The sequence below is a fragment of the Montipora foliosa genome, chromosome 1 (assembly GCF_036669935.1).
Source record: "Montipora foliosa isolate CH-2021 chromosome 1, ASM3666993v2, whole genome shotgun sequence".
Classification (NCBI taxonomy): Eukaryota; Metazoa; Cnidaria; class Anthozoa; order Scleractinia; family Acroporidae; genus Montipora; species Montipora foliosa.
The window spans coordinates 7,123,255-7,147,335 of record NC_090869.1 but is presented as its reverse complement, the minus strand read 5'-3'; the positions used below and the strand labels follow the sequence as shown (position 1 = coordinate 7,147,335).

The window sequence follows — 24,081 nt, the reverse complement described above, 5'->3', positions numbered from 1 at the left end:
TGATAGTCTGTACTGAGGTTAATTGGCCAATCCCATGTTTGATATGAGCCTAAGCCAGTTCAAGTCCAAAACCTTTATACCACCCTCAAGTTTTGTAAAGCAAAGTTAATACTTCCCAACCTGTTGGCTTTAATTTGGTGTAATCAAGGTTAAGTCTATTCCAGCATCAAACAACTTATTGGGGAATAAAAAGATACAGAGTTGCAGGTGTCTCTATGCTGTGGACACACTAAGGGGAGGTGGGTTGATTATTGGTGAAGGACTCCCATTCTCATGAAGAGTTTCGTCTGAGTAGTACAGTTTTCAGCTCTCCAAGCTCTTCACCAAGGTGAAGCATTGTTTTATTTGAGTTATTTGCTAGCATTCTCATGACATGCTGTTGCTTGGCAATGGGCAAAAAGACAACTATGAACAAAATTAGATTCTGTGACAAAAACTAACCATTCATGACCATTGGGTCATGATTTAGTGGTGAGTTGGGTCCGTTTTCTAGGCTTCTATACAAAGTGTCCCTCTGTTCATTGATATCAACAATGTATGGTAATATCATTCAATATGATAGTGCAACTTTTGATAGCAGTAATGAAGTAATTTATGTATCTGTGAGAAGTGTTTCCATTAAGTCTGTTTACTCATATTCATATTTGTTAATCGAAACAGGAGCAAACTTGTCATTGTCGATTCAACCAGTTCAATGCACATTTGACCCTCTTGGGTTAGGTATGAGGTTTTGGAGACATGTGTATGAGGACAAACATTTTAAAATCATTTCTCCACTTTTTTTAATAGTTCTCTAGGAGGAAACAATGAGCAAGAAAATACCTTGAATCAGTTACTTGTGGAAATGGACGGTGAGCAATTATTGATAGATTGATTTGATTTGTAAGGCTGACAGCCAGCACAAATGCAGTCACCAGGTGACATGGCTGCCTATAGTTATCCTAAAATGTACTGAATATCAGAAACATATAAAAATACTGAAAAAAACCCGACTTTTCGGGGACATCTTGACCCCGCTGTTAAGGTTAACAAAATAATTATGCCAGTTTTCAAAATTAATGTTCAACTAACTTAAATGTGCAAATTTGTATAATACGAAAGGCAGTGTAGCTAACGAAAAGAACAGTTTTGTGCGAATTAAATTGATTGGATATTGAATGTTGCTTTTTAATATTTCTAATAAGTAATAGTTCATGCGCGTGCTTGCAATTGTGTAAGTGAATGTCAATAATATTACGCGCAGATATTTTGCAAGTTGCGTAGTATGCTCCTCCTCAAAATAAAATAATATATAGATTTAGCCAAGCCCAAAAGCGGATCTCCCGGGTTATTCTTACAATAAGTTAACGTACTGTAGCGATCTAATCGAAACCCACTCCAGTACCTGATCAGCAGTCAAATTTAAAAAACCGCTGACCTCGACGAGGTCTAAACTTAAGCCCGCGATATGATCATATGATGCGGGTCAGCGGATGCCTTATTTTGACAGGTGTCAATTGACCATAACATGTATGTCCAATATCAAAGATGAGGTCATAGAGCTCAGCTGTTTTTTTTAAAGTTGACCGCTGGCCAGGTACTTGGTTTCAATTGGATCGCAAGCTCAAGCCAGGTTAACGTATTGCAAGAATAAATAACCGGGGAGCTCTGCTTTTAGGTTTGGCTAAATCTATTTATTATTATTCCAAAAGGGGTCTTTTGGAACTATTTTACAAACGGAAGTCAAAACTGTATGAGATTTTACATTGGCTCAGCAACTTAACCAACACAGATCTCTTGCAAAAATTACATCTATCACTCATTGATAAAGCTGAGTTATCTCTGTCAGTTTAATACTGAATCTGTATCTCATTTTTAAATGAAGGTATGAATACTATGGAGGGTGTTGTTATGCTGGCGTCAACCAACAGGGAAGATATACTGGACCAGGTTTTTCAATTTTTTTGTTTGTTATTATATTACATCCAAGTAAAGTTTTGAACTTTTTTACTACATGTATTCTTCTCTTGAACCATTCAGGTATTGTAACATTTTTCAATCTTTCAAAGGCTCTGTTGAGACCAGGAAGATTTGATAGACATATTGCCATTGATTTACCGACCCTGATGGAGCGCCAGGCAATTTTTGAAGTTCATCTGAAAAAGCTGACCCTGAAGATGCCTGTCGAGCAATATTCTAAACGACTAGCGGAACTTACCCCAGGGAACAGCGGTAAGATAGTTACGGACTTTGTCGAGTGCTGGAACATATAGATGTAGATGGAACGGATGTATTTGAAATGGTGTAATAAAATAATAAGCTTAAGGACGGTGCCTACTAATTCGCGGGTATTTTTGCGCGGTTTACTGAATATGCGGGAAAAGCAGATCATAACAGGTGTTATTGAAATCCAAAAAGAAAATTGGGGGTAACCACACATTTTTCGAAGGTAATTAATCAACAATATTTGTAAAAGGCTTTAAAATACAAAGCAATGTATGGCGTTCTTTTCCGAATTGAAGCTGAATTGTGAAAAATGCGTGGTTACCCCCAATTTTCTTTTTGGATACCAATATCACTTGCTAAGTTTCGCTTTCTCCGCATAGTTTTGAGCCGCGCAAAAATATCCATGTATTAATAAGCACCAGCATTAGGAAATCCGAGTATCTCGAGATGCGCAGAACGTATGCGCAATAGCAATAGTAGGCACCGTCCTTAAGTCTTTTATTTGGAAGCTTTCAATCACGTATAAAGTGCTTTTCAGAAAGGTCCAAAAGAGCGCAGCTCCAAAGCCAGATGTCATTAGCTGGAAGTCCATTTGGATAAGGGAGGAAAACCGGAGCACCCGGAGAAAAAAACCGTTCTCTAACCATTGTACTTTCCCCTTCATTTCAAGGTGCTGATATCGCCAATATTTGTAATGAAGCTGCCCTTCACGCTGCTCGCTTGAACGAAAAAAGTGTGGCTCAAAAAAACTTCGAGTATGCTGTGGAACGTGTTATAGCTGGTACGTTGACGTAAGAGGAAGTTCTTCGGCCAATCACACCAGACACGGACGATCAAATAAGCCAATGACAACTGGATGCAAATTTGTGCATTCGGGGCTAAGCGCGGGAAAAGGCTACGGAGATAGTCAATGTTCATTGAATCTGTGCCGTTGCCTCTGATTGGCTGAAAACTTGGCGGATGTTTTTCAAACCAACCACAAAACGTATCAGTGCCAAATTATTACATCTCGACACTCCATTGCAAACCCCACCAGTATGACTAAGTAGTGTCAGTGAAACGATGGAAAAATGCGAAAAGAATAGGCCATAGGTAGAAGTGATTCTCGCACTTAACTGGACAATTTAAAAAATTATCTCTTACAAATACCAGAAAAATTCAGGTGGCTTTAACGGGATTCAAACCTATGACCTCTGCCATGCTGGTGCAATGCTCTACCATCGAGTCCTTCACGGAAACACATGATTCCAACAAATTGACCTGTAGCCTTTCGAGTAATCGTAAAACGGCCACGCGAAAAGCAAGCCAAGGGGAAGGGGGCGAGGAGAATGAGCAAGGAACCGCCTACAATCAACCCCACAACATTTTCGAAACCTCCCATTTCCATTCATGTGTGACTATGGAACGTCATAACTGTCTTACGATTCTTTTGGTCATGATATTCGGTGCTTAGATCATTTATGTGGTGTTTACTTCGTTATATTCGGTGCTTAAGGTGGCTCTGACCAGTTTCAACACTTCGAAGAGACACTCTCTTTAGAAAGATTGTCACTACACACTGTATCACGTAACAGCAATGTTATGGTACCATATGAAACATCGATTATTGCTGAACAAGATGCGGTAATTATTATGACGTAATTAGTTACCTTGACAACGGGAGTGCCAAGCTAAAGCACCCTATATTTTGGCTTTAGTTGCTGATGTCTCAAAAACAAATTCGGGGATCCCCATTTTTTATCGCTGGAAAATGATCAGAAGGCCAAAATGATACTTTCTGCAAAGTTTAAAATAAATTCTGTACTGCGGAATCAGAGCCACCTTTAAAAAGTCACAGATTTAAGGTGGCTCTGAATCCGCTCTGCAGAATTTTCACAGGGTCACCGAGTTTGTTTTTCACATATGTGCAACTAAACACAACATATTGTTATTACAGGGCTTTCCCGTTGCCACGGTGACTTTTGACGTCACAATAATGACCGCATCTTGTTCAGCAATAATTGGTGTTTCCAGGAGCCCATCTGGAGCGTGCAACTTCCATACAGCGTCTGGGAAACGACGTTTTCACAAGTAGGTTTATTTTTAGACTAGCCCTTCCCCGCGAATTAGGTCAAAAAACAAAGGCAGTTCCGGTTCGGTGACCCTATGACGTCAGCTTAATTTCTTGTAATTGGTCATCGGGCTCCTGTGGGAGTCTCATTCGCGGGAAATTCAATCTAAAAATAACCGTACTTGTGAAAACGCCGTTGCACGAACACAGCAGAGTTGTAGGCTCCAGATGGGCTCCTGGTGTTTCTTATAGTACCATAACATTGCTAATACGTGATACGGCGTTGTAGTGCCAAACCTTCTAATAATAACGTTACTTGAAAGCTTTGAAACTGGCTTGAGCCACCTTAAATCATTATATTCGATGTTTACTTCATAATAATATACATGAAAAAATTACTCGATTCTGATTCGCTGAGAGCAGTGCAGTTAAGTGTAACAGTGCAAAAAGTGTAATACCAGTGCAAATTACACATCAAGATTTTGGATTATGATTGGCTAATGAACAATAGGGTCTTGTCAGAACCAATCAAATCTTTTGTTTTCAAATCAAGCGTGCGCCCTGGATGGCGCAATTTTTCCCTGATTGCGTGATACGCGTGCGTTTCTTCTGCTTATTTTTCATGTATATTATTAATAAGTAATCAATGATTTTTCTCGTGCAATTTGGAATAAATAACACTTGTGAATTTTTTCAAAGAATACAAATTGCACTCGCCCTACGGGATCGTGCAATTTTGGTCGTCTTTGAAAGAATCTACTCCTGCTTATTTATTCCAAATTGCACTCGAAATCATGTGATTACATATACTTATCGGAGGTATCTGAAAAGAAGAAAATTACATCTGACGTAGTTTCACCAGTGTCTGCAAGCGAAATGAAGCAACTGGGTGTAAACAACCTCGTTTCCTCTAGGGAAAAGCCCCAGGAACGAGCCATTGGGGTGTAAATACTGTGGCGTTATATCTCCGCCAAACTTGAACATCAGAATTTGACATCCAAGTTTCAAATTTGCCTTGATTTTCACATTCGACATCCAAGTTTTATATCCAACATTGAAGTTTGAAACCGACGTTTTAAATAATATGTGACATCGAAGTGGAAATTTCGGCAATGGATACATCTGGCAGCCGCCAACGAGAGGTTGCCGTATCCTTCAAGTTTCCACATGCGGGGTGAGCACTGTTCATTAAGCGATGCGTTTGTGATCCTGCTCACTGGAATTGCAAGTAGTTCATCATATTCTTTGAGTAGCCAATTGGGGATTGTAATGATCACTTCCTGTGATTGCGTTGTGTTACCTGTCAATCATGTAGTTTCACGAGACACGTTGTGAGAGTAGGAGAATAGTAAAAAAATAAAACAGAACAACACTGAGTTTCGTGCGACCTTTCCCTTAAGCTATTGAGATTGTTACAGGGATCTCGTCAGGACCGCTTGCTTTAGTTGGATTTAATTTTGACAACATTGCTAGAATGCGAGACTCTGACACCTTTGGTAGTACCGGAAGTGCCTCACATGGCAACTGGTCCAGAGGGTGTGGCAGACGATACTCCTCTTGTGGCTCTAAAAGAGCTTCTTTGATCACATCCACCAATTGTTGGGTCGACTCGTCTGAAGCTTTCGCCAAACCCCTTGAGAAGGACCGCCAAAATGTGACCTCCGTTTGTTAGTGGTTTTACATCTTTGTGCTCTTATTTGAGAACACCAGAAAATCCAAGCTACCGCAAAGAAGTGTCCAAGTCTTTTGAAACCAGATTGTTGGCTCTTTCCGCTCTGTTTTGTCTTTATACTTTTGTGAAAGGGAGCAATAAATTTTGACTGACAGATGAAATTTTCTGACACTTCATCATTGTTGTAAATTGAGTTTAACATTTATTTGGTAATAAAGCTGTTGTTGTTGTTGGACCGGCATCGCAGAGGTCATGGATTCGAATCTCGTTGAAGCTGTCAAAATTTTTCCGCAGGTGTCTATATAACAGACAACTGCTTTAATTGTCCAGATAAAAAGCGAGGATCACTTCTCCATTTGGTCTATAACCTGCACTTCAGATATATACTTCTTTCAGAATAGGCCATATTCGTATTCCCATGGTTGGACTTGAACGATCGTAGAATGGTGGCTTATCTGAGCGAGTCTTTTCGCTCAGGTTCAAATTATTTTTCTCTCGTAAGCCTTCATTCCATGAACCTTTCAGTCCAATGCTGAGAACCCTCAATTGTTGTTTCTTTAACTGTTTAAAAGGATACATCATAATTGTTGTGAGATATTCTGGAAGTGCGCATTTCTGAATATTGTCGATGGGAGAAACACGCGCTATAGCCTCGAGCCGCGTTAAACCTTGATTCAAATTTACCTCTTCGTGGGCAGAAATGGAAATTAAAATTTCGCTGTTATATCTTTAATAGCAACGCCTGATGATCAAGACTTCTAGTTTGTTGAGAGGTGTTTCTTTTACAAACAGGTATGGAGAAGAAGACTCACTCAATGTCGCCTGAAGAGCGTAAAACGGTAGCTATCCACGAGGCTGGGCATGCTGTGGTTGGATGGATGTTGGAACATACGGATCCCTTGCTTAAGGTACAATCAAACAAAAATAAAAAACCACTGCCGCTGGTAACGAGTTAAAATATACGGAATAACATCGTACAAAACAAAAGAAAAATGCAAAAAAAAAAAAGGGTAAAAGGAGAAGGAGGGAGGGAGGGAGGAACAAAAACTGACCCGAAACGCGGCAGGTTAACATTTACCAGGCGATAAACGGAAGTGCGTCACGAAACTATCAATTAAACCCAGATAAAGCTAGTCGTTTTATCTTTCACATTATGAACTGGTTTTAGAAAGCAGTCCCTTCTTTCACTCCGTCGATTCAGGAGAGGAGGAGGATTTTCGCACAGCTGTTATTTTCTTCCGCCTCCTGCTCGTATTAACCTTGAATAACAGAGAGCGCATGCTTAATATAATATATCCGTTGTTTATATTTGTGCTTTCTATAACTTTGTGCGTAAGAATCTCACCTGAGCGCTTCTGACGAAACCAACAAAGTGTTCTCAGGGGAGTAAACATGATGATTTACTGCTACTCGTGTGATCATCCTACCAAAAGCATTTTTTTTTTGTTTTTTCTCTAGGTTTCTATTGTGCCCCGCACCAATGCTACTTTGGGTTATGCCCAGTACCTTCCATCAGATAACAAGCTGTACAGTACTGAGCAGGTCAGATACGTATCGAGTGTTTTAACGACTTTGAAAAGGAGAAGTTGCATTGTGCTTTGTAGGAGTTGCAAGGCCCCAAGGGCTATGGCCCCCACTAGACTCTAGAAGAAGCTTTTTCTAGCATTTTAAGACACGATCTGAGATGCTGAGCGAAACTTTCGACTTAATTTACGTTTCGCTCACGCTCTTTCGTGGACACTTGGCATTTCTTAAAAAGTTGAAGGCATGTACGGAAGTGAAATTATAGGCTTTGCAAGTGGGTAAATTACCGTTAGATCCCAGCTGGTTTTGAAAACGTAGATTGTTAGCGTGGAACTGCAGCGCCACAAACACTGTACCACTCCTCAAGTCCATTAGGCTCGATTACCAGCTGCTGATATGGGAAAGGAATCAGCGCTCACCCCCGAAACGAGCGAGGGGCTGAAAGCGAGCCTATAAGGCCATTTGTTGCTGGAATAATCATAGATCGACGAGAAAATAAATAGGTGCGATGAGCAAGAACAATAGCAGTACACCCCGCACCTGCGTTTTGCATTTTTGTTCACTTCTTTGTCGTCATCTTCAATTGGCGACGTCAAATGTGGAAATTTCAGATTCTGATGACGATGTGAACACACTGCGATACTGTTTTCCTTTTTTTCGATCTTCTCGTTTTCTTCATGCCCTTTATGCCATTTTATTACAAGGACCGTTGGAAGTTATCTCCAATAGCGAGAAATCATATTTTAGGGTGACGTTCTCGTGGACTTCTCAAATAGGAGGAGGAGCAAGGATGGCACAGTCGGTTAGTGCGCGGCCTTGGTGCTAGAGGTCCTGAGTTCGATTCCCGGATCTCGCATCCTTGTTTCGACTCCTTTCCTTTCCGTGTAGCTAAGTAGCTTTAAATACCCGTAAAACGGAGCACTGATGGAGAGGGGGGAGTAAAATGAGCGCACCGTCGACCTCAGGTTTGTCAGTTGAATTACTGTTACGAGTTATCGACGTTAAATAAGGTCTACTTTACTTTACAATAGTTAAGGCGGTGTTACTTGGGTCAACTTCAACTACGATTTTTCGGGAAAAAATCGAACACCATGTAACAGTGTCCTGGGGACGATTTCGCGTGCAACTTTTGACTCGGCAACACGTTGCGAATTTTTCAACCCAATTAAAAAAGTTGTAACATGTTGCCGAGTCAAAAGTTGAACGACAAATCGTCCCCCGGACCATGTTACACGGTGTTCGATTTATCGCCCAACATTGTTGCGCGAAAATCGTTGTTACAAGTTGTCTCCTTTAACACTACCTTTAACTTTAAGCCCTGTCCAAACGAACGCACAAACTTGCAACATTGGGATTTGTTGGTTCTGAAGATGTTGGATGGTGTTGGCAGTTGTGTGCAAGTGGACGCCAAACAACTCCCAACAATGTAAGGACGTGCAGTGTATTATGGGAAGGGTACGACCCATAAGACTTTCTTAAGCTGCCATCTTGTTTTCAACTTGTTAATGCATTGCTATCTCCATGGAGACTATATGTAATGCGCGTGCGTTGCTCGAAGCATGGTTAGCGCTAACCATGCAGCATCAAATACCGTGGAAACCTATAGGTTTTGATACCTCTTAACCAACGGTTAGTGCTAACCAGGCTTCGAGCAACCAGCTCCTGGATGCCGTGTGAACTTAAACTCGTCATTTATGGTTGGTTATCTTAACTTCTCTTTATGTCTGTTTTTCACGCAGTTGTTTGATCGTATGTGTATGGCTCTGGGAGGACGAGCCGCGGAAGGCAAGATATTCAAGAAAGTCACCACTGGTATGACTGTTTATAGTACCGACTATGAGTACGAGTTTCCGTTCTGAGCACGCGCACTTCGAAAAATGCCGGCCTCCAAATCTTATGTGCATGCTCAGTGCGGAAAACTCGTATTCGTAGTCATCGTCGTCGTCCTCCGATCCAAAGGTCCCTAACAATGATCAACGAACGGTCTGCGTCGACTCGTTTTGTGACGAACTGACCGAAGACTGAATGACTCATTGATTGATTGATTCACATCCCCAGAACACCATACCGTTGTTTTAGCGCTTACATTGTATCCATCACTTACCGATTGGTTCAATTTCCTTCCTAACGTAGTTAATTCTCTTTTGAAGGAGCTGAGGATGATCTTCGGAAAGTAACTGACATAGCGTACAAACAGGTAAACGCTCCGGCATCTTGCGCCTTTTCCTGGCGATCTAAATTCAGAGTTTGGATGCCCTCTTTTTAATGAATTCTCGAAATAATGATGAGAAGTATAATGACAGAGTGCCAAGTATTTTATGTCTGGATTTCAGGTTGTTACGTTCGGTATGAGTGCACGAGTCGGCAACATATCGTTTCCCGTTTTGAAACGAACGGAGCCCGCTAAGAAATTCTACAGCGATGAACTCGCCAAGCTCATGGACGAGGTAAATACTGATGTTTTTTTTATAACAGGCAAGCTTTTTCGCTTTGTCAAATTTATAGCAACGGTGATCTTTGGCCACCATGAAAACCAATATAAAGCCAATATAACGAGATGATTAGCACGAGGAGCCGGATTCCCTGTCCACTAGCTAAGCTCAATCAAACCAAGCCGCCACTAATAAGGGTGATGTAGCAGCTCTCGTAACGTATAATGTGATTGGCTCGCTTCTAAAGCCAAAAACAAAAGACTAAACAATTAAGTCTTAAAAACAATAGAAGCTGCTTACAATACCAAACAATACCTGGTTACGAGAGCTGCTACATAACTTACTAATAACCTTGTTTAAATTCGTGTTACTTAAGCGCAGAACAAATTTGGAGAGAATATATATAAAGACATTGCAACCGCGGATTTGAATCGACTTTCTACCCAAGAGACCATCGCAGGCCCATCGCAATTAATCCTTGTACTACGAAAACCACCGATCTGTGGAATGGGTGGGAATTTACGTGCCTCGCTTTTAAATAGTTCAAATTCTTAAGAGGTGTTGGCAGAACTGAGCGCGTATGGAAGGCTCTATAATCGTGGACAAGCTCTCGGAGGAGACTTGATCATGAGAATGAAGATTATAAAAGACATTATCGGAAAAGTGGGAGACTTCACCACAGATTTCTTTGTGCGAAGTTTTTCTGCGATTGCCAAATAAAACAGAGATAAAATTTGAAAAAGTGTTTTTCCATTGTTGCGGTCGTTATAGTGCACCTTAAGGCCGTGGAAAAGGAATTGCATCAAAATGTTTTACGAAAATGGGCGGGGCAGTGACTCGGTAATTCGGTCCCATTCCGCAGATCGGTGGTTTTCGTAGTAGCATGCTTTTTAAAGTGCTTGATGCCTGGCCTCGATTTCGCTCGGTTTATCCGTAAGCGGTGAACCTTGTAATGAGATAACATATGAAATATCATACATTCCCGCTCAGTAATAACAAGACTGTTTGTAGCCAATTAATAATAATCGTAAGCATTCCTTCCCTTGTGTTTGTTTGTTGTTTTTTTAACCCAGGAAGTTCGCATATTAGTTGGAAAGGCATTCCAGAAAACTGACACCATCCTTGACGAACACTTGGACAAACTGAAGGCTGTAAGTAAACGTCGTTTAATTTTCATCTGCGGTGATGTTTTCTTGGTTTTTTTGGACGATAATATTTTATTCAAGGTTTTTTAATAGTCTTTGCTCTTATCTACAGCTTGCGCAAGAATTGCTAACCAAAGAAGTACTTAATTATGACGATGTTGCGGCTATTCTCGGCCCATGCCCTTACGGTGACAAGAGAACTCGTGTTCCCTCGCACGCATCCGTTGCCTCTGTTTTGCAGTCCACACACAGCAGTCAATATTGAGGAGCGGAATGGCATTCAACGAATTCTGTAAAATGTGTCCTCTCGAACCTCTCTAGTCGTGTTGGGTATTAGATAGAAATTTACGCCTTAAAAATGAGATGCGTAAGCTCGAATTTCACTGACGCTAGACTGACATCTAAATCCTTTTGTGCACTCTCATGCGAAATTGGTTGAATAAACTAACTGGACTAAGGTTCCTTACGTTTTTTCGTAGGAAACAAGATCTGTATACATATAATATAATAAAAGTGTAGGTTCTCGGTTTCTTTTCGTTGTTTTGCCTTCTTTTATTTTGAACCGAAGGCTGGTTCCCATATCACCGTTACCATCGATGCGATCAGCGATCGAAGCGACAACAATTGCCGAGATCGACATAGTTCTATCTCAGTGACCGTGGCGATCGCTGCATCGCAGCGATTTATGGAAACCATTCTCCCGCGATCGCAGTGATCGTCGTGACAGGGAAAATACTAGGATGCACTGCGTTGTCGACAGCAAAGTACATGTACTGAGGTGCACGAATGTGTGATTAGTATTGGCCGCCGTTACCACCAAAAATATACAGCTTGGAATAGTTCAGGCAAAATAAAGTTGGTTCAAGTGTCGGTTTCGATATAGCACAGACACTTTACAACTGCTACAGCTAAAGTGCAAACGCTTAAGCTATCTTTGCTGGACTAGTATAAGATAAACGTAAACAACCCAGCCAAAGCGAAAACGGAATAGCGACAAATGTCGAAACGCGACATGCAATCGTAAACGGTCAAGTCTAAATGCGGAAAGTCCATCTGCCCTTTGCATTATAGTATAGAAGGAAACTAAGTGATTCAGGCAAAAGGGGAAATAAGCAGCCTAACACCAAAAGGCGTATGGATGTGTGAAATAGCTAACCCTTGTGTAGAATGGTCGAGCAGGATATCGAGTGATATAGGATTGCGTGAAATAACACAGGGTAAAAATTTCAAATGGGGAAGCTGAAAAGAAATCATTAGCATTGCGTCAAACAATTCAGCGAAAAATCAAGTCGTTTTGCATGACATCAAATGGTCGAACCTGAGCTGGATAGCTTAATGTAGCTTGAGATGGAAGTGGGGTAGCGTGACATGTGCTGGCGTCGTCGCAACTGTTGATTGGCTCACATTGAGAGTGAAGAGGCATAACAATAATCACTTTCAAAATCGAAGGTAGTCTGAAGAGTCAGCCGTCTCCTCGCCCCGACCCCCCTGAGGGATGGAGGAAAAACCTAAAAACAACTCCTTCATCCCATCAAAATGGCACTCAAGTGGAGAGACCGGCCAAAAAAGGTTCAAATCTGTCTCAAAACTTGGCTGCAACAAAGGAAATAGGAGACGTCTGGACGCAGGCTAAATGGTTTCTGGAAGTCTCCTCGCCTCCAATATTTAATATCTTATAGATGCTTATTTTATAAAAGTAACAGTAACCTCCAATAATCCCTGTGTAGATCGGCGAAAGCTTCGATTAAAATTTTCAAAAGGAGCTGAAGGTATCACTTGAACAGTTAATTAATTTTTTTCTAAAATATGCTGCTAAAGGACAACATCCAACGCTTTTGTATTCTCCCTTCTCAACAGTTTCGTGTAAATTTTCTCGTAAACTTTTTTCCTTAAGTTTATAAGTAAATCATTGTATAAATAACATTTTCATTTTTCAAAGAACGTTCCGTAGGAGCCTGATTCCTGCTTTTCACCCCGTGCTCCCTTAGGTATTTTGGCTTGGTTTCAGTGTTATTCCTCCCAATGTTAACTTGATTGGAAAACACACTTGAGAATCAAAATTACTGAATTTCATTAAGCATTGCTTGCTGTATTTCTTGAGGTTATGCAGTTATCACTTGAACAAAAATTAAGTTCTTATTAAACGCCAGTTAAACATTGTTTGTTGTTGAACATTTTTCTCAGAGTTTTCCGTTTTTAAAAATTGCACCGTAACCAGGATGAGACATGTTGTGAATCTGAAAGACGTTCTCTGGTTAAAAATTGGTTAAAAATTATAAGCTTTCGGCTATCTATCTATAGCCTTTAACGAATGAAATATAAGAAGCACGAATTAAAATATGAAAACATGAAATTCGAGTCGTCACCAAACCACTTAAAACCCTTCAGCAAGAATTCCCATCCCCAAAAACAAGACAGCCCTTGGACCAACAATGCAATGTTATTTACAAAATTCCGTGCTCGGACTGTCCGTGGAGTTATATTGGCGAAACTGGAAGATGCTTTTTAACGCGGAAAAAAGAACATCAAAGAAACCTAAAAAATTTCGCGAAAGGGTCAAACATTGCCAGCCATGCATGGAAGAATGACCACTCTATTGACTTTAATAATGCATGCGTGATTGACAAAGGCAACTACCGTGTTAGAAAAACCTTGGAATCCTGGCATACCGCTAAAACTGTTAACGCGGACAATAATTCTAAACCGTTACCGAGACAATACTCTATTTTATTGTAATTTTTTCTAGATCATTCTTATTCATATTTTAGTTCTCACCCGCATCGAATTTTTACACCCCTTTTCGTATATATTTTAATTCGTGCTTCTTATATTTCATTCGTTAAAGGCTATAGATAGATAGCCGAAAGCTTATAATTTTTAACCAATTTTTAACCAGAGAACGTCTTTCAGATTCACAACATTTTCCGTTTTTGTTAAGTTTTTGCATGTGAACTGCGCTAGAAGGTAAACCTCGCGCCCGCGAGGACTGGACGCGAGTTAAGTTGGAGTTAGGCGTGGTCGGCGTAAGAGCGTCGACAATTTTTTTCAGACTGCATGAAAAATTTCGTTTGCAAGCCATTTGTTGGTTTTGTTGCTCAAACAAACGTCTTCACAACAATATTAATCACGAAACGACCGAGATAAACGATAGACGCCCTAGGCACAAAACAGCTGAAAATACGTAGGAACCTGTCAAAACACGAATCGTAAGAGTGAACTGTCAAGTCAAGTCAAGTCAAGTCAATCTTTATTTATAAACGAGAAACTCTTCAGGATTTATGAAACGTTATAAAATATAGACAACCAATCTACACTCTAGCATAATTTAAAAGTTAAATCTAAGTACATATATCATAATCCTAATATACAAGTCGCAACTTAGAGTTTAAAAAGTAATGAAGTAGAAATTATTTAACCGGCTTTCCAGGAAGGCCGTGTGTATTAAAATACTAATTATAGCTAAAGAAGCCACTGTAGCCTAACGAAATGCACTCAAAGTACTTGCTTGCCGCAATTCGACAGGCAGGCTATTCTATAGCACCGCGCCACTATAACCAAAACTATTTTTCAGATAATTAGTGCACGGCTTTGGAACAACCAGTTGGCACTCGTAGTCTCTCCGCCATATTTCGCATTGTTGTGTAATTCCCGCCACTAGGTCACATAGCGTAACCCGTTGTACACGCAGTCGTTTAGTTCGGGTTATTGTTTCGCTTTGCATGCACGCTTAGTTACCTCATTGTCACAGTTCGCGCATAATTAGCTTGGTGCCTTTGTTACCTCCTTTGCCTGCTTAGTTTGGGTTGTATTTGCATCTTGCCTTCGGTGAATAAACGTGTTCTCTCGCTCGGAGTTTCGGCTCAACTCACTGGCGTGGTGGCAGCGAAACATTTTCAAAGAACCCACGGAAAGAACATCAAAGCTGTTCTTCGATTTTAGCCGCCTCTCTGAGCATTCAAGCCAGAATTCGTGAACCGTAGTGATGACTTCACACAGAGCGCCGAAACAGTGGTCGCTTTCTTCGAATGAAACTATTACTTCGATCGAAGCCTGGGAAAACAATCTAAAGTACATCTTGTCCCTCGATCCGAACTTCGCAGACTTTCTTACTGATGGATCATCGTGGGGTTAAAAAACAAACGCTACACCCCTACGTGGTTTCTCCAACGATCCTGAATCTGTTCCAACGGCGAGAAGAAGGACTGCTGCTCAAAAAGTAACACATTTAGAAATGATGCTCGGCCAAATTGCCAATTACGCCCCTATCATTTCTCGGAACTCAATCGTCAAGAATTCTACATCAATTAGCGGCGTTTGGCAATCGATCCGACAGCATTATGGCTTGCAGTTAACTGGTTCCCGTTTCTTGGACCTCGCGAACATTTCTTTGAAGCCTGAACAGCGTCCTGAGGATTTATTCCAAATCTTAATGGCCTTTATTGAGGACAACCTACTCACCAGATCCAGCGGAATCACTCATTATGGCGAGATCCCGGACGCTGACGAAGAACTATCTCCATCCCTCGAAAATTTTATTGTTCTCACTTGGCTACGCCTACTCCATCCCAACCTTCCACGACTTGTGAAACAACGTTATGGAACCGAATTACGTAGTAGGACGTTGGCCTCTGTGAAACCTGAAATCTCTCAAGCTCTCGAGTCGTTACTTGATGAGCTCCACACCAGTGATGAATCAATGGTTCTACGCTCTGCGCCCCCGACTGATCATCGCTCATTTGTTCCCGCACGACGCAGGCTACTGCCTAAACCTCGAGCTGTCAAGTCTTGTCCTCTTTGCCAGCAGGCCGGCCGCCCAGATTTTCGGTCACATTTTCTCAGCGGTTGCAAGTTTCTGCCCGAGCCTGATCGTCTCTTCATGTCCAAGATTCGCCAAGTGGCCGGCATTGAATTAGAGGAGAGCAGTTATGATTTCCAGCACTATCCTGATCTGACTGGCCCTCCAGGTTTTGAAGAATTCGCAGATATGCAGCATTGTCCCTCCAGTGTCCTACCTACTATGAAACCCCCTGCCACTCGTCGCGTAAACGTTTCCCAGTCTCCATTCCTTCACGCCTTTTATGGTCATCACCCTTTACGCCTTACAATAGACACTGGCGCTGAAACTAATATGATGAGAGCTTCTTTAGCCAAGCATATTGGTGCTAAGATAACTAAAAGCTCCCAGACTGCTTTGCAGGCCGACGGTCGCACCCCGTTAACTGTTGTTGGTGAGACCCGCCTTCCGCTGGTTCGTCAAGGCAGACCTCTTACTTTGGAAGCTCTCGTTGTCGAGAATCTTGATGTTGACATACTTGCTGGAACACCCTTCATGGCTTCCAATGACATTGCAGTCCGCCCCGCTAAGCGTGAGATCATCATCGCTGGGTGTGACGTGGCGTCTTATGGTTGTTCCCAAAGTCCTCAGACCCACTACGCTGTCAGAGCTTGCCACTTCCTTCGCGCCCCGAATACTAACACAACCGTCTGGCCGGGTGAGTTCTTGGAAATTGACGCCTCCTCAGTGCTACTTAAAGATGCTACACTTGCCATTGAGCCCCGTATGGATTCGGTCTCTTCTAGTCACCTCAAACCTGCTCACACCTGGCCTCAACCCGACATTGTCCAATCCATTGGTGGTAAACTGAGACTTCTCAACAATACCGAGGAGCCCCTACTAATCCGCAAGAACGACCATTTATGCCAAGCACGTCTAACTGTTCTGGAGTCTTCCATAGAGCCCTCCTCAACCCAAGCTGCAGAGCCGTGCCCCAAGTCTACTAATCCTCCCTCTTCTCCCGTCGAGTCCGTACATGTAGACCCTGACGGTTTGTTGTCCCCTGCTGAGAAAGCCGCGTTCATTTCGCTACTGAAGGAATTCCAATTGGTTTTCGATCCCCGTATTCCTGGTTACAATGGAGCTGCCGGGCCGATTGAAGGGGTTGTGAATATGGGACCTGTCGAGCCTCCCCAGCGAAAAGGGCGTGTCCCACAGTACTCTCGCGACCAACTCGACCTGCTTCAAACCAAATTTGACGAACTTGAGGCTCAAGGCATTTTCAGTCGACCAGAAGATTTAAACGTTGTGGTGGAATACTTGAATCCATCCTTCTTGGTGAAGAAGAGGAATGGCGGTTTTCGCTTAGTCACAGCCTTTACTGACGTGGGCCGCTATAGCAAGCCCCAGCCCTCACTAATGCCGGACGTGGACTCCACTCTTCTCAAGATTGCTTGCTGGAAGTACATTGTAGTCTCTGATTTGTCTCAGGCGTTCTACCAAATCCCACTTGCAAAGAACTCCATGAAGTATTGTGGCGTGGTTACACCCTTTAAAGGTGTTCGTGTCTACACGCGTTGCGCAATGGGAATCCCCGGTTCCGAAACGGCCCTCGAGGAGCTAATGTGCCGCGTCCTGGGTGATCTCCTTCAGGAAGGGTGTGTCGCTAAGATTGCCGACGACTTGTATTGTGGTGGTAACTCCCATCAAGAGCTCCTTTTAAACTGGCGAAAAGTCCTCTCGGCTCTCGATCGCTGCAACCATCGCCTCTCACCTGCGAAAACCATAATCTGCCCAGCTTCTACCACCATTCTCGGTTGGATATGGTCCCAGGGCTCGATCCGCGCTTCTTCCCATCGTGTAGCTGCTCTTGCTTCTTGTGAGCCACCCAAGAATGTACGCGGTCTCCGTGCTTTTGTTGGCTCATACAAAATGCTTGGTCGGGTCCTTAGTGGAGCTGCTAAACTCCTCGCTCCTCTCGAGTCGCTTACGGCTGGTCGTCAATCTCAAGACACCATCTCCTGGTCTGATGAGCTCCTAGTGTGTTTTCGCTCCTGTCAAGAAGCACTCACGTCTAACAGATCCATCACACTCCCCAAGCCTGATGATCAACTTTGGATCGCAACCGATGGTTCCGTCAAGATGAATGGCCTCGGCGCCACTCTTTATGTGCTTCGTGACCAGAAGCTCCACCTTGCCGGATACTTCAGTGCCAAATTTAAAAAGCATCAAGCCTCCTGGTTACCATGTGAAATAGAGGCATTGTCTATTGCCGCTGCCGTCAAGCATTTTGCCCCTTATATAATTCAATCAAAGTCTAAGACTTATGTACTGACTGACAGCAAGCCGTGTGTCCAGGCCTTTGACAAGCTCTGCCGTGGACAGTTCTCCTCCAGTCCCCGAGTGACTTCGTTTTTATCATCTGTTAGCCGTTACCAAATCACACTGCTCCATTTGGCTGGTTCTGCCAACCTGCCTTCTGACTTTGCTAGTCGTAACGCACCAGCTTGCGACGACCCTCGCTGCCAAGTTTGTTCATTTGTATCCGAAGCTGAAGACCTAGCTGTGCGTCCCATTTCTGTTCATGATGTGCTATCGGGGAAGACTTCCCTTCCTTTCACAAGCCGTTCCGCCTGGCTCCAATCGCAACTAGAGTGCCCGGATTTGAGACGTGTCCACTCTCATCTTAAGCAGGGCACTCGCCCGTCAAAGAAGCTGACAAACATTAAAGATGTCAAGCGTTACCTGAACCTGGTCTCCATTTCCCGTGACGGCCTACTCGTTGTAAAACGCGATGAACCTTTCGCTGCGCCCCTCGAATGTATTGTCATTCCACGCTCTGTTGTTGATGGCTTCCTTGCTGCCTTACACGTGAAGCTGGACCACCCCTCCCGTCACCAGATGAAACTGGTTTCACAGCGTTACTTCTTCGCTTTAGATTTGGACAAAGCCCTGGATCGGTGCTCGCAGTGTTGCCACCTATGCTCTTCCCTGAAGAAAGTTCCATCCAGCCTCATTGAACAATCAACCTCTGATCCCCCCGACGGCTTTGGTATTTCCTTCGCTGCAGACATCATAAAGCGCTACCGTCAGCTAGTACTTGTCGTCCGCGAGACGTCCACGTCCTTCACTGCAGCTTGCTTGTTGGATAACGAACGTCGTGAATCCATTCGCTCTGGTCTCCTCCGTTTGTGCCTTGAGCTGCGACCTCTGTCTGGCCCCCCTTCCGTCATAAGGGTAGATCCCGCTCCTGGCTTTGCTTCTTTAGGTGACGATGAAATCCTTAAGCAGTACGGCTTTGCCGTGGAAGTCGGCCGAGTCAAAAACCCAAACAAGAATCCTGTGGCAGAGAAATGCGTCGCAGAACTTGGTGATGAGCTTCTACGTGTTTGTCCTGAGGGTGGTACAATCAGTCCTCTTTCCTTAGCTGTGGCGACAGCCAATCTCAACACCCGTATCCGCAACAGAGGATTGTCTGCCCGCGAGATGTGGCTTCAACGCGATCAATTCACTAACGCACAGATCCCTTTTTCCGACCTCCAAGTTGTTCGACAACAGCAGTCGTTGCGGCTCCGTAACCATCCCACAAGTGAGAGATCCAAAGCCCCAGGCTGTTGCCCTCGCCCGGCCACGCCCGTTCAAGTAGGCGATTTGGTGTACATTACTTCTGATGGCTCCAAGACCAGTGCCCGCAATCGGTATCTTGTGGTCTCCGTGGATGGCCTATGGTGCAACGTACGCAAGTTCACCGGTTCACAGTTGCGTTCTACCTCCTATCGCGTCAAGCTGTCCGAATGTTATCGTGTTCCTGACCTAACAGAGACCACGTCTAACCTCTCTCGTCATTACAGCTCCGCTTCCTACCCTGAAGATACCGTCGAAGAGCCTCTCACCTCTGAGCACGTTGACGAAGAACCCGCTCCCCTTCTTATACCTCAGAGCACTCCGAGTCCGGCTCCTGCTGTAGTTCCTAGCGAGCTCGCTACCCCACCAGATCCTCAGCCTGACATTCATCATGTGCCCGAGTCTTCCCCTCCCCCGAGTGGAAGCATGACTGTTGACATTGATGCCCATATCCCGGAGCATACCTCCTCACCTGGCCCACGCCGGTCAAGCCGTTCAACTCGTCGTCCGGCTTACCTCAAGGACTACATTACATATTAAGGACAATGTTAGCTATTTGTAACTGCTTGTGTACTATCAATTCCCAGCCTAGTTTTACTTCGTATTTATTACTCATCTACCTTGGCGAGGAGAAGAAAGAAGAAGTCACGCCATATTTCGCATTGTTGTGTAATTCCCGCCACTAGGTCACATAGCGTAACCCGTTGTACACGCAGTCGTTTAGTTCGGGTTATTGTTTCGCTTTGCATGCACGCTTAGTTACCTCATTGTCACAGTTCGCGCATAATTAGCTTGGTGCCTTTGTTACCTCCTTTGCCTGCTTAGTTTGGGTTGTATTTGCATCTTGCCTTCGGTGAATAAACGTGTTCTCTCGCTCGGAGTTTCGGCTCAACTCACTGGCGCTCAAGGAATAGGTAGTCAAGCTACCACGGTCCACAAACATATTACAAAGATATTTCGGGGATGAACCATGAAGTAATTTGAGGACCATGTCAGCCTTTTGGAATTTGCGCTGGTTTTCGAGTTTCTTCCAATCCAATTTTTGAATAAGTACGTCGGCATCAGTGTCATAGCTAGAACAAAGCAACAAAAACCTTGCAGCACGATTTTGTAGTTTTTGGAGCTTGTCTGCGCTGTTGCAATTGTCCCACACGACAGAGCAGTAGTCGAAATGAGCCTGAACGATTTAAAAATAGAGAGCAATTTCGATGCTGGGACAAAAGGTCGTATGCGCTTCAGGGCCCCGATGGCGGATGCAATTTTGCAATCAGTTTTATTTGTGTTGACTCCAAGACAGGTTTTGGTCAATTAGTGATCTAACCCGAAGGTCGTGGGTTCAATTCCCCCCCTGGTCAGAGTTTTTCTCTGTCCTTGTGTGGGCCCCATTTCCATTAGTAGGGCTAACGCTCACATGGTGCATATGGGGTGGAAATTCAGCATTTCACATTACACTCTAATCAGTTAAATCTCTCGGAAAGTCGATTTTTTTCACAGTATTGACATAATGGTACCCAGCAAAAGAAGTCAAAGCTAACCGTCTTCAAAGTGCTTTTTAGACCTAAATACTGTAGATCAGCGCGGCTTTGCAGGCTTTGCTTAGAAACGCTATTTCTTGTTGAACGAAAGCTCTATGGAGGCCTTCCAAGGGAGCTTCTGATGTCGCTTTGTCGCTCATTTTCCAGCCCACGTGTCGCCTATTTGACTAGAGACAAATGTCGCTGTCGCTTTTTCGCTATGAGTGAATGCAAATGTTGGCTTAAGTGCTTAATTTTGTTTAATTTAAAGAGTAAAAACTTCCTTCTTTTTATAGAAGATCAACCACTACTGAGATCACCATTACTGAGAAAGCCCGAGAGATAGACTTTTGAACGGTTTTGGTGATCTTAGCGACCTTAATTTAACGGGCTTATCCACAGGAGCCTCATTATGGCACCAACATGTGTTTTTCTGGAAGAGAAACAGTTAAGGACGCGTCACTTCCAATATTTGCTAACTACTATAATTAGTTTGTAGAACAGTTTCTGCCGCGACCTTTGGCGCTCATTCTCTTCTCGGTCTCTGACCTCACACGAAAATAAAATGGCTGACACTTTGGAAGTTATTACTGTGGCAGAGTTTGCTGACTGGTTACAGTCATTGCACATCACACTCCCGGCATACAAAAGAGAAAACAGTTTATTCCCCACCTTTTAAGGCTCGCTCGCCAGAATTGATCAGAAATTTTGTAAAATTCTGGGCTGTAAACCATGGCTTACACAATTCGTAAGTAGTTTTGGGTGGGCTTATAACTTTGTGGGAGGGGGGGGGGGGGGGGGGGGGGCTATAAGCGGATACGAGCTACGGAAGTGTTTAAACGGTTTAAGCCCTCGCAATATTAATTATTAATTGCTGTCAATGCTAAACACTGCTTAAGCTTAAATGCAAGGACGACCGTCAAAACCCTCTATGTAATTATTCCTCAGTAATTACTGGTAAACATATACCTGCCAACTCTCACGCCTGCGGGTTGAAAACTTCGATCTCACGCCTGCTTACGCTTGCGGGCCAATTTTTCACGCCTGATTGGAAAATGTGAGTTGTTGCCGTCTTGCTTGACACAATTTCCAAAAATATGTTAACTCAGACCCATGTAAGGAACGAAAACCATGTGTAAACTAAATAAATGACAATAACTTCCCCGCGATCTCTGATTTTTGAAGTGAAAAGCAGTGGGAGCGAGCTCGCGTTTATACGCGTTTATACGTCTTCGACAGACTTCGGAAGAATTCAGACTTCTTCGGAAGAGTTCGGACTTCTTCGGAAATCTTCGGAAATGATCGTGCCGAGTTCAAAAATCCCAGCACTCCCAGGATAAAAATCTCAGGCCTATATCTCAGAAAAAGTTGGCAGGTATATTAAAACAGTGTCAGACAACTTACCTTTCTTTCTTTACCCTTGCAGCTCTTTTTGTCCTTCTTTTTGCTTTTTTTGAGAATGATGTGAGAACGAGCTACGGAAGTGTTTACACCGTCATCGAAATACGTTAAAATCAAGCTTAATTGTTGTCATTTCTGGACACTTTAAATGCAAGCGAAGGCCGTCAAAACCCTCTTTCGTAATTATTAGTCCGTAATTACTGGTAAACAGTGTCAGACAATGTGTCAGACAAGTTACCTTTCCTTTCTTTCCACTCGTGGCTCTTTTTGTCCTTCTTTTTGCTTTTTTTTGAGAATGCTGTGACTGCTGTGCGATTTTTAAAATGTTTTCCCATTTCACGTACTCCACGTTAGCAAAAAGCGCCAGAAAAGCCGCACAAATGCGATAAAAGTCACCGAGTTACAGAGAATCATGACTGACGTGATTACGTGTCGACCATTGTACCAAAAAGGGAAATAAGAGATATAAGACGCTCACTGCATAACAAGTGCGTCAAGTTTTGAATGATGGTTTGTTTAATATATCTTAATTTGCACAAGAAGTATACATGTAGCAATACCAACAGAAGAGAAGATTTAGAGTCAAGCTGGCCTGGTCGGTCATGTCGCTGTCGAAAATATAACAAAGTGAAAAGATGTCGCTTTGTCGAAGTTAAAAATGGATTGTCACTGTCGCAAATTGTCCCTTTTTTTCCGCCAGGTTCTGTCGGCTGTCGGTGTTCTGGAACAAGATTGTCGCTCCATTTTTTGCAATTTTGGAGCGATGTCGCTTATCGCCAAGAACCTTTGGAAGGCCTCTCTATTTCTACCTGTTTTCATTCTTTTTACAGCGGTTAGCTTGTCTTAAGATGAGATATTGGGTCGTGTAATTGTCACGAAATGCCCAATGTCATTTTCAGGGATGGCCACGAGTGTTGACGAATACTGTATGCCCTTGTGAATTGCCCTTAAGCCCGCCGCACACTTGAGGAAAGAGCTGAGCAAACTGCCTCGCGAGGCGGTTTTCTCAGCCGTTTTCTCACGTGTGCGGGGAAATTGTGGTGAGAAATTCGCCTCACGAGGCCGTGAGGATAAAATCAAACATGTTTGATATTTTTGGCCTCGCGAGACAAATTCCTCAATGTGTGCGGCCATCGTGAGAATCGAGCTGAGCTTGGTTTAATCAAGCATCCAATAAAAATGCATGGCATACTCACGTGACTCCAGCGGTTCAGGATGGTGTCGGAGGAAGAAATTCCTACGTCACTGAAGTCACGTGAGAATGCCATGTAGTTTTATTGGATGCTTCATTGACCAAGCTCAACTCGATTCTCACGATGGCCGCCGCACACAATGAGGAATTTGCCTCGCGAGGCGAAAAATATCAAACATGTTTGATTTTTTCCTCACCAAAAGTTCCCCGCACACGGTGAGAAAACGGCTGAGCAAACCGCCTCGCGAGGCAGTTTGCTCAGCTCTTTCCTCACCGTGTGCGGCGGGCTTTAAGTGTGATGACGCCTGACTTGCTAATTTCACCACCAAGCCTCGAATTAAAAAATTAAACTTGCTAAATCCCAAAGGAGCAAACTTGAAAAGAAAACCCACGTAAGAACAGTATGCACGAGCAAATGATGTGAATAATTTTGTGCAAACGAGGCTTGGTCGTGAAATTAGCTTGTCAGACGTCATCACGCTAAAGGCCCATAGAGCACAGGGACTCCGCTACTACTTCAGGACATTGACGAAGAAGCCGTGCTTGGA

At 43.3% G+C, this 24,081-nt stretch overlaps 1 protein-coding gene and 1 pseudogene across 1 annotated transcript in view; both read left to right on the top strand.

Moving 5' to 3' along the window:
* LOC138013250 (mitochondrial inner membrane m-AAA protease component paraplegin-like) overlaps nucleotides 1-11,559 on the top strand; it is a 38,995-nt gene extending 27,436 nt beyond the window's left edge. The window contains exons 11-21 of the mRNA XM_068860304.1: nucleotides 790-851; nucleotides 1,865-1,929; nucleotides 2,049-2,211; nucleotides 2,876-2,986; nucleotides 6,720-6,835; nucleotides 7,386-7,469; nucleotides 9,191-9,263; nucleotides 9,602-9,648; nucleotides 9,785-9,898; nucleotides 10,957-11,034; nucleotides 11,141-11,559. Of these exons, the coding sequence (XP_068716405.1) occupies nucleotides 790-851; nucleotides 1,865-1,929; nucleotides 2,049-2,211; nucleotides 2,876-2,986; nucleotides 6,720-6,835; nucleotides 7,386-7,469; nucleotides 9,191-9,263; nucleotides 9,602-9,648; nucleotides 9,785-9,898; nucleotides 10,957-11,034; nucleotides 11,141-11,293 (1,066 nt within the window). The 3' untranslated portion in view covers nucleotides 11,294-11,559. The remainder of the gene's footprint in view (nucleotides 1-789; nucleotides 852-1,864; nucleotides 1,930-2,048; nucleotides 2,212-2,875; nucleotides 2,987-6,719; nucleotides 6,836-7,385; nucleotides 7,470-9,190; nucleotides 9,264-9,601; nucleotides 9,649-9,784; nucleotides 9,899-10,956; nucleotides 11,035-11,140) is intronic.
* A 2,893-nt stretch (nucleotides 11,560-14,452) lies between these two features.
* On the top strand, nucleotides 14,453-19,966 carry LOC138008915 (uncharacterized; annotated as a pseudogene).
* The last annotated feature ends 4,115 nt before the right edge of the window (nucleotides 19,967-24,081 follow it).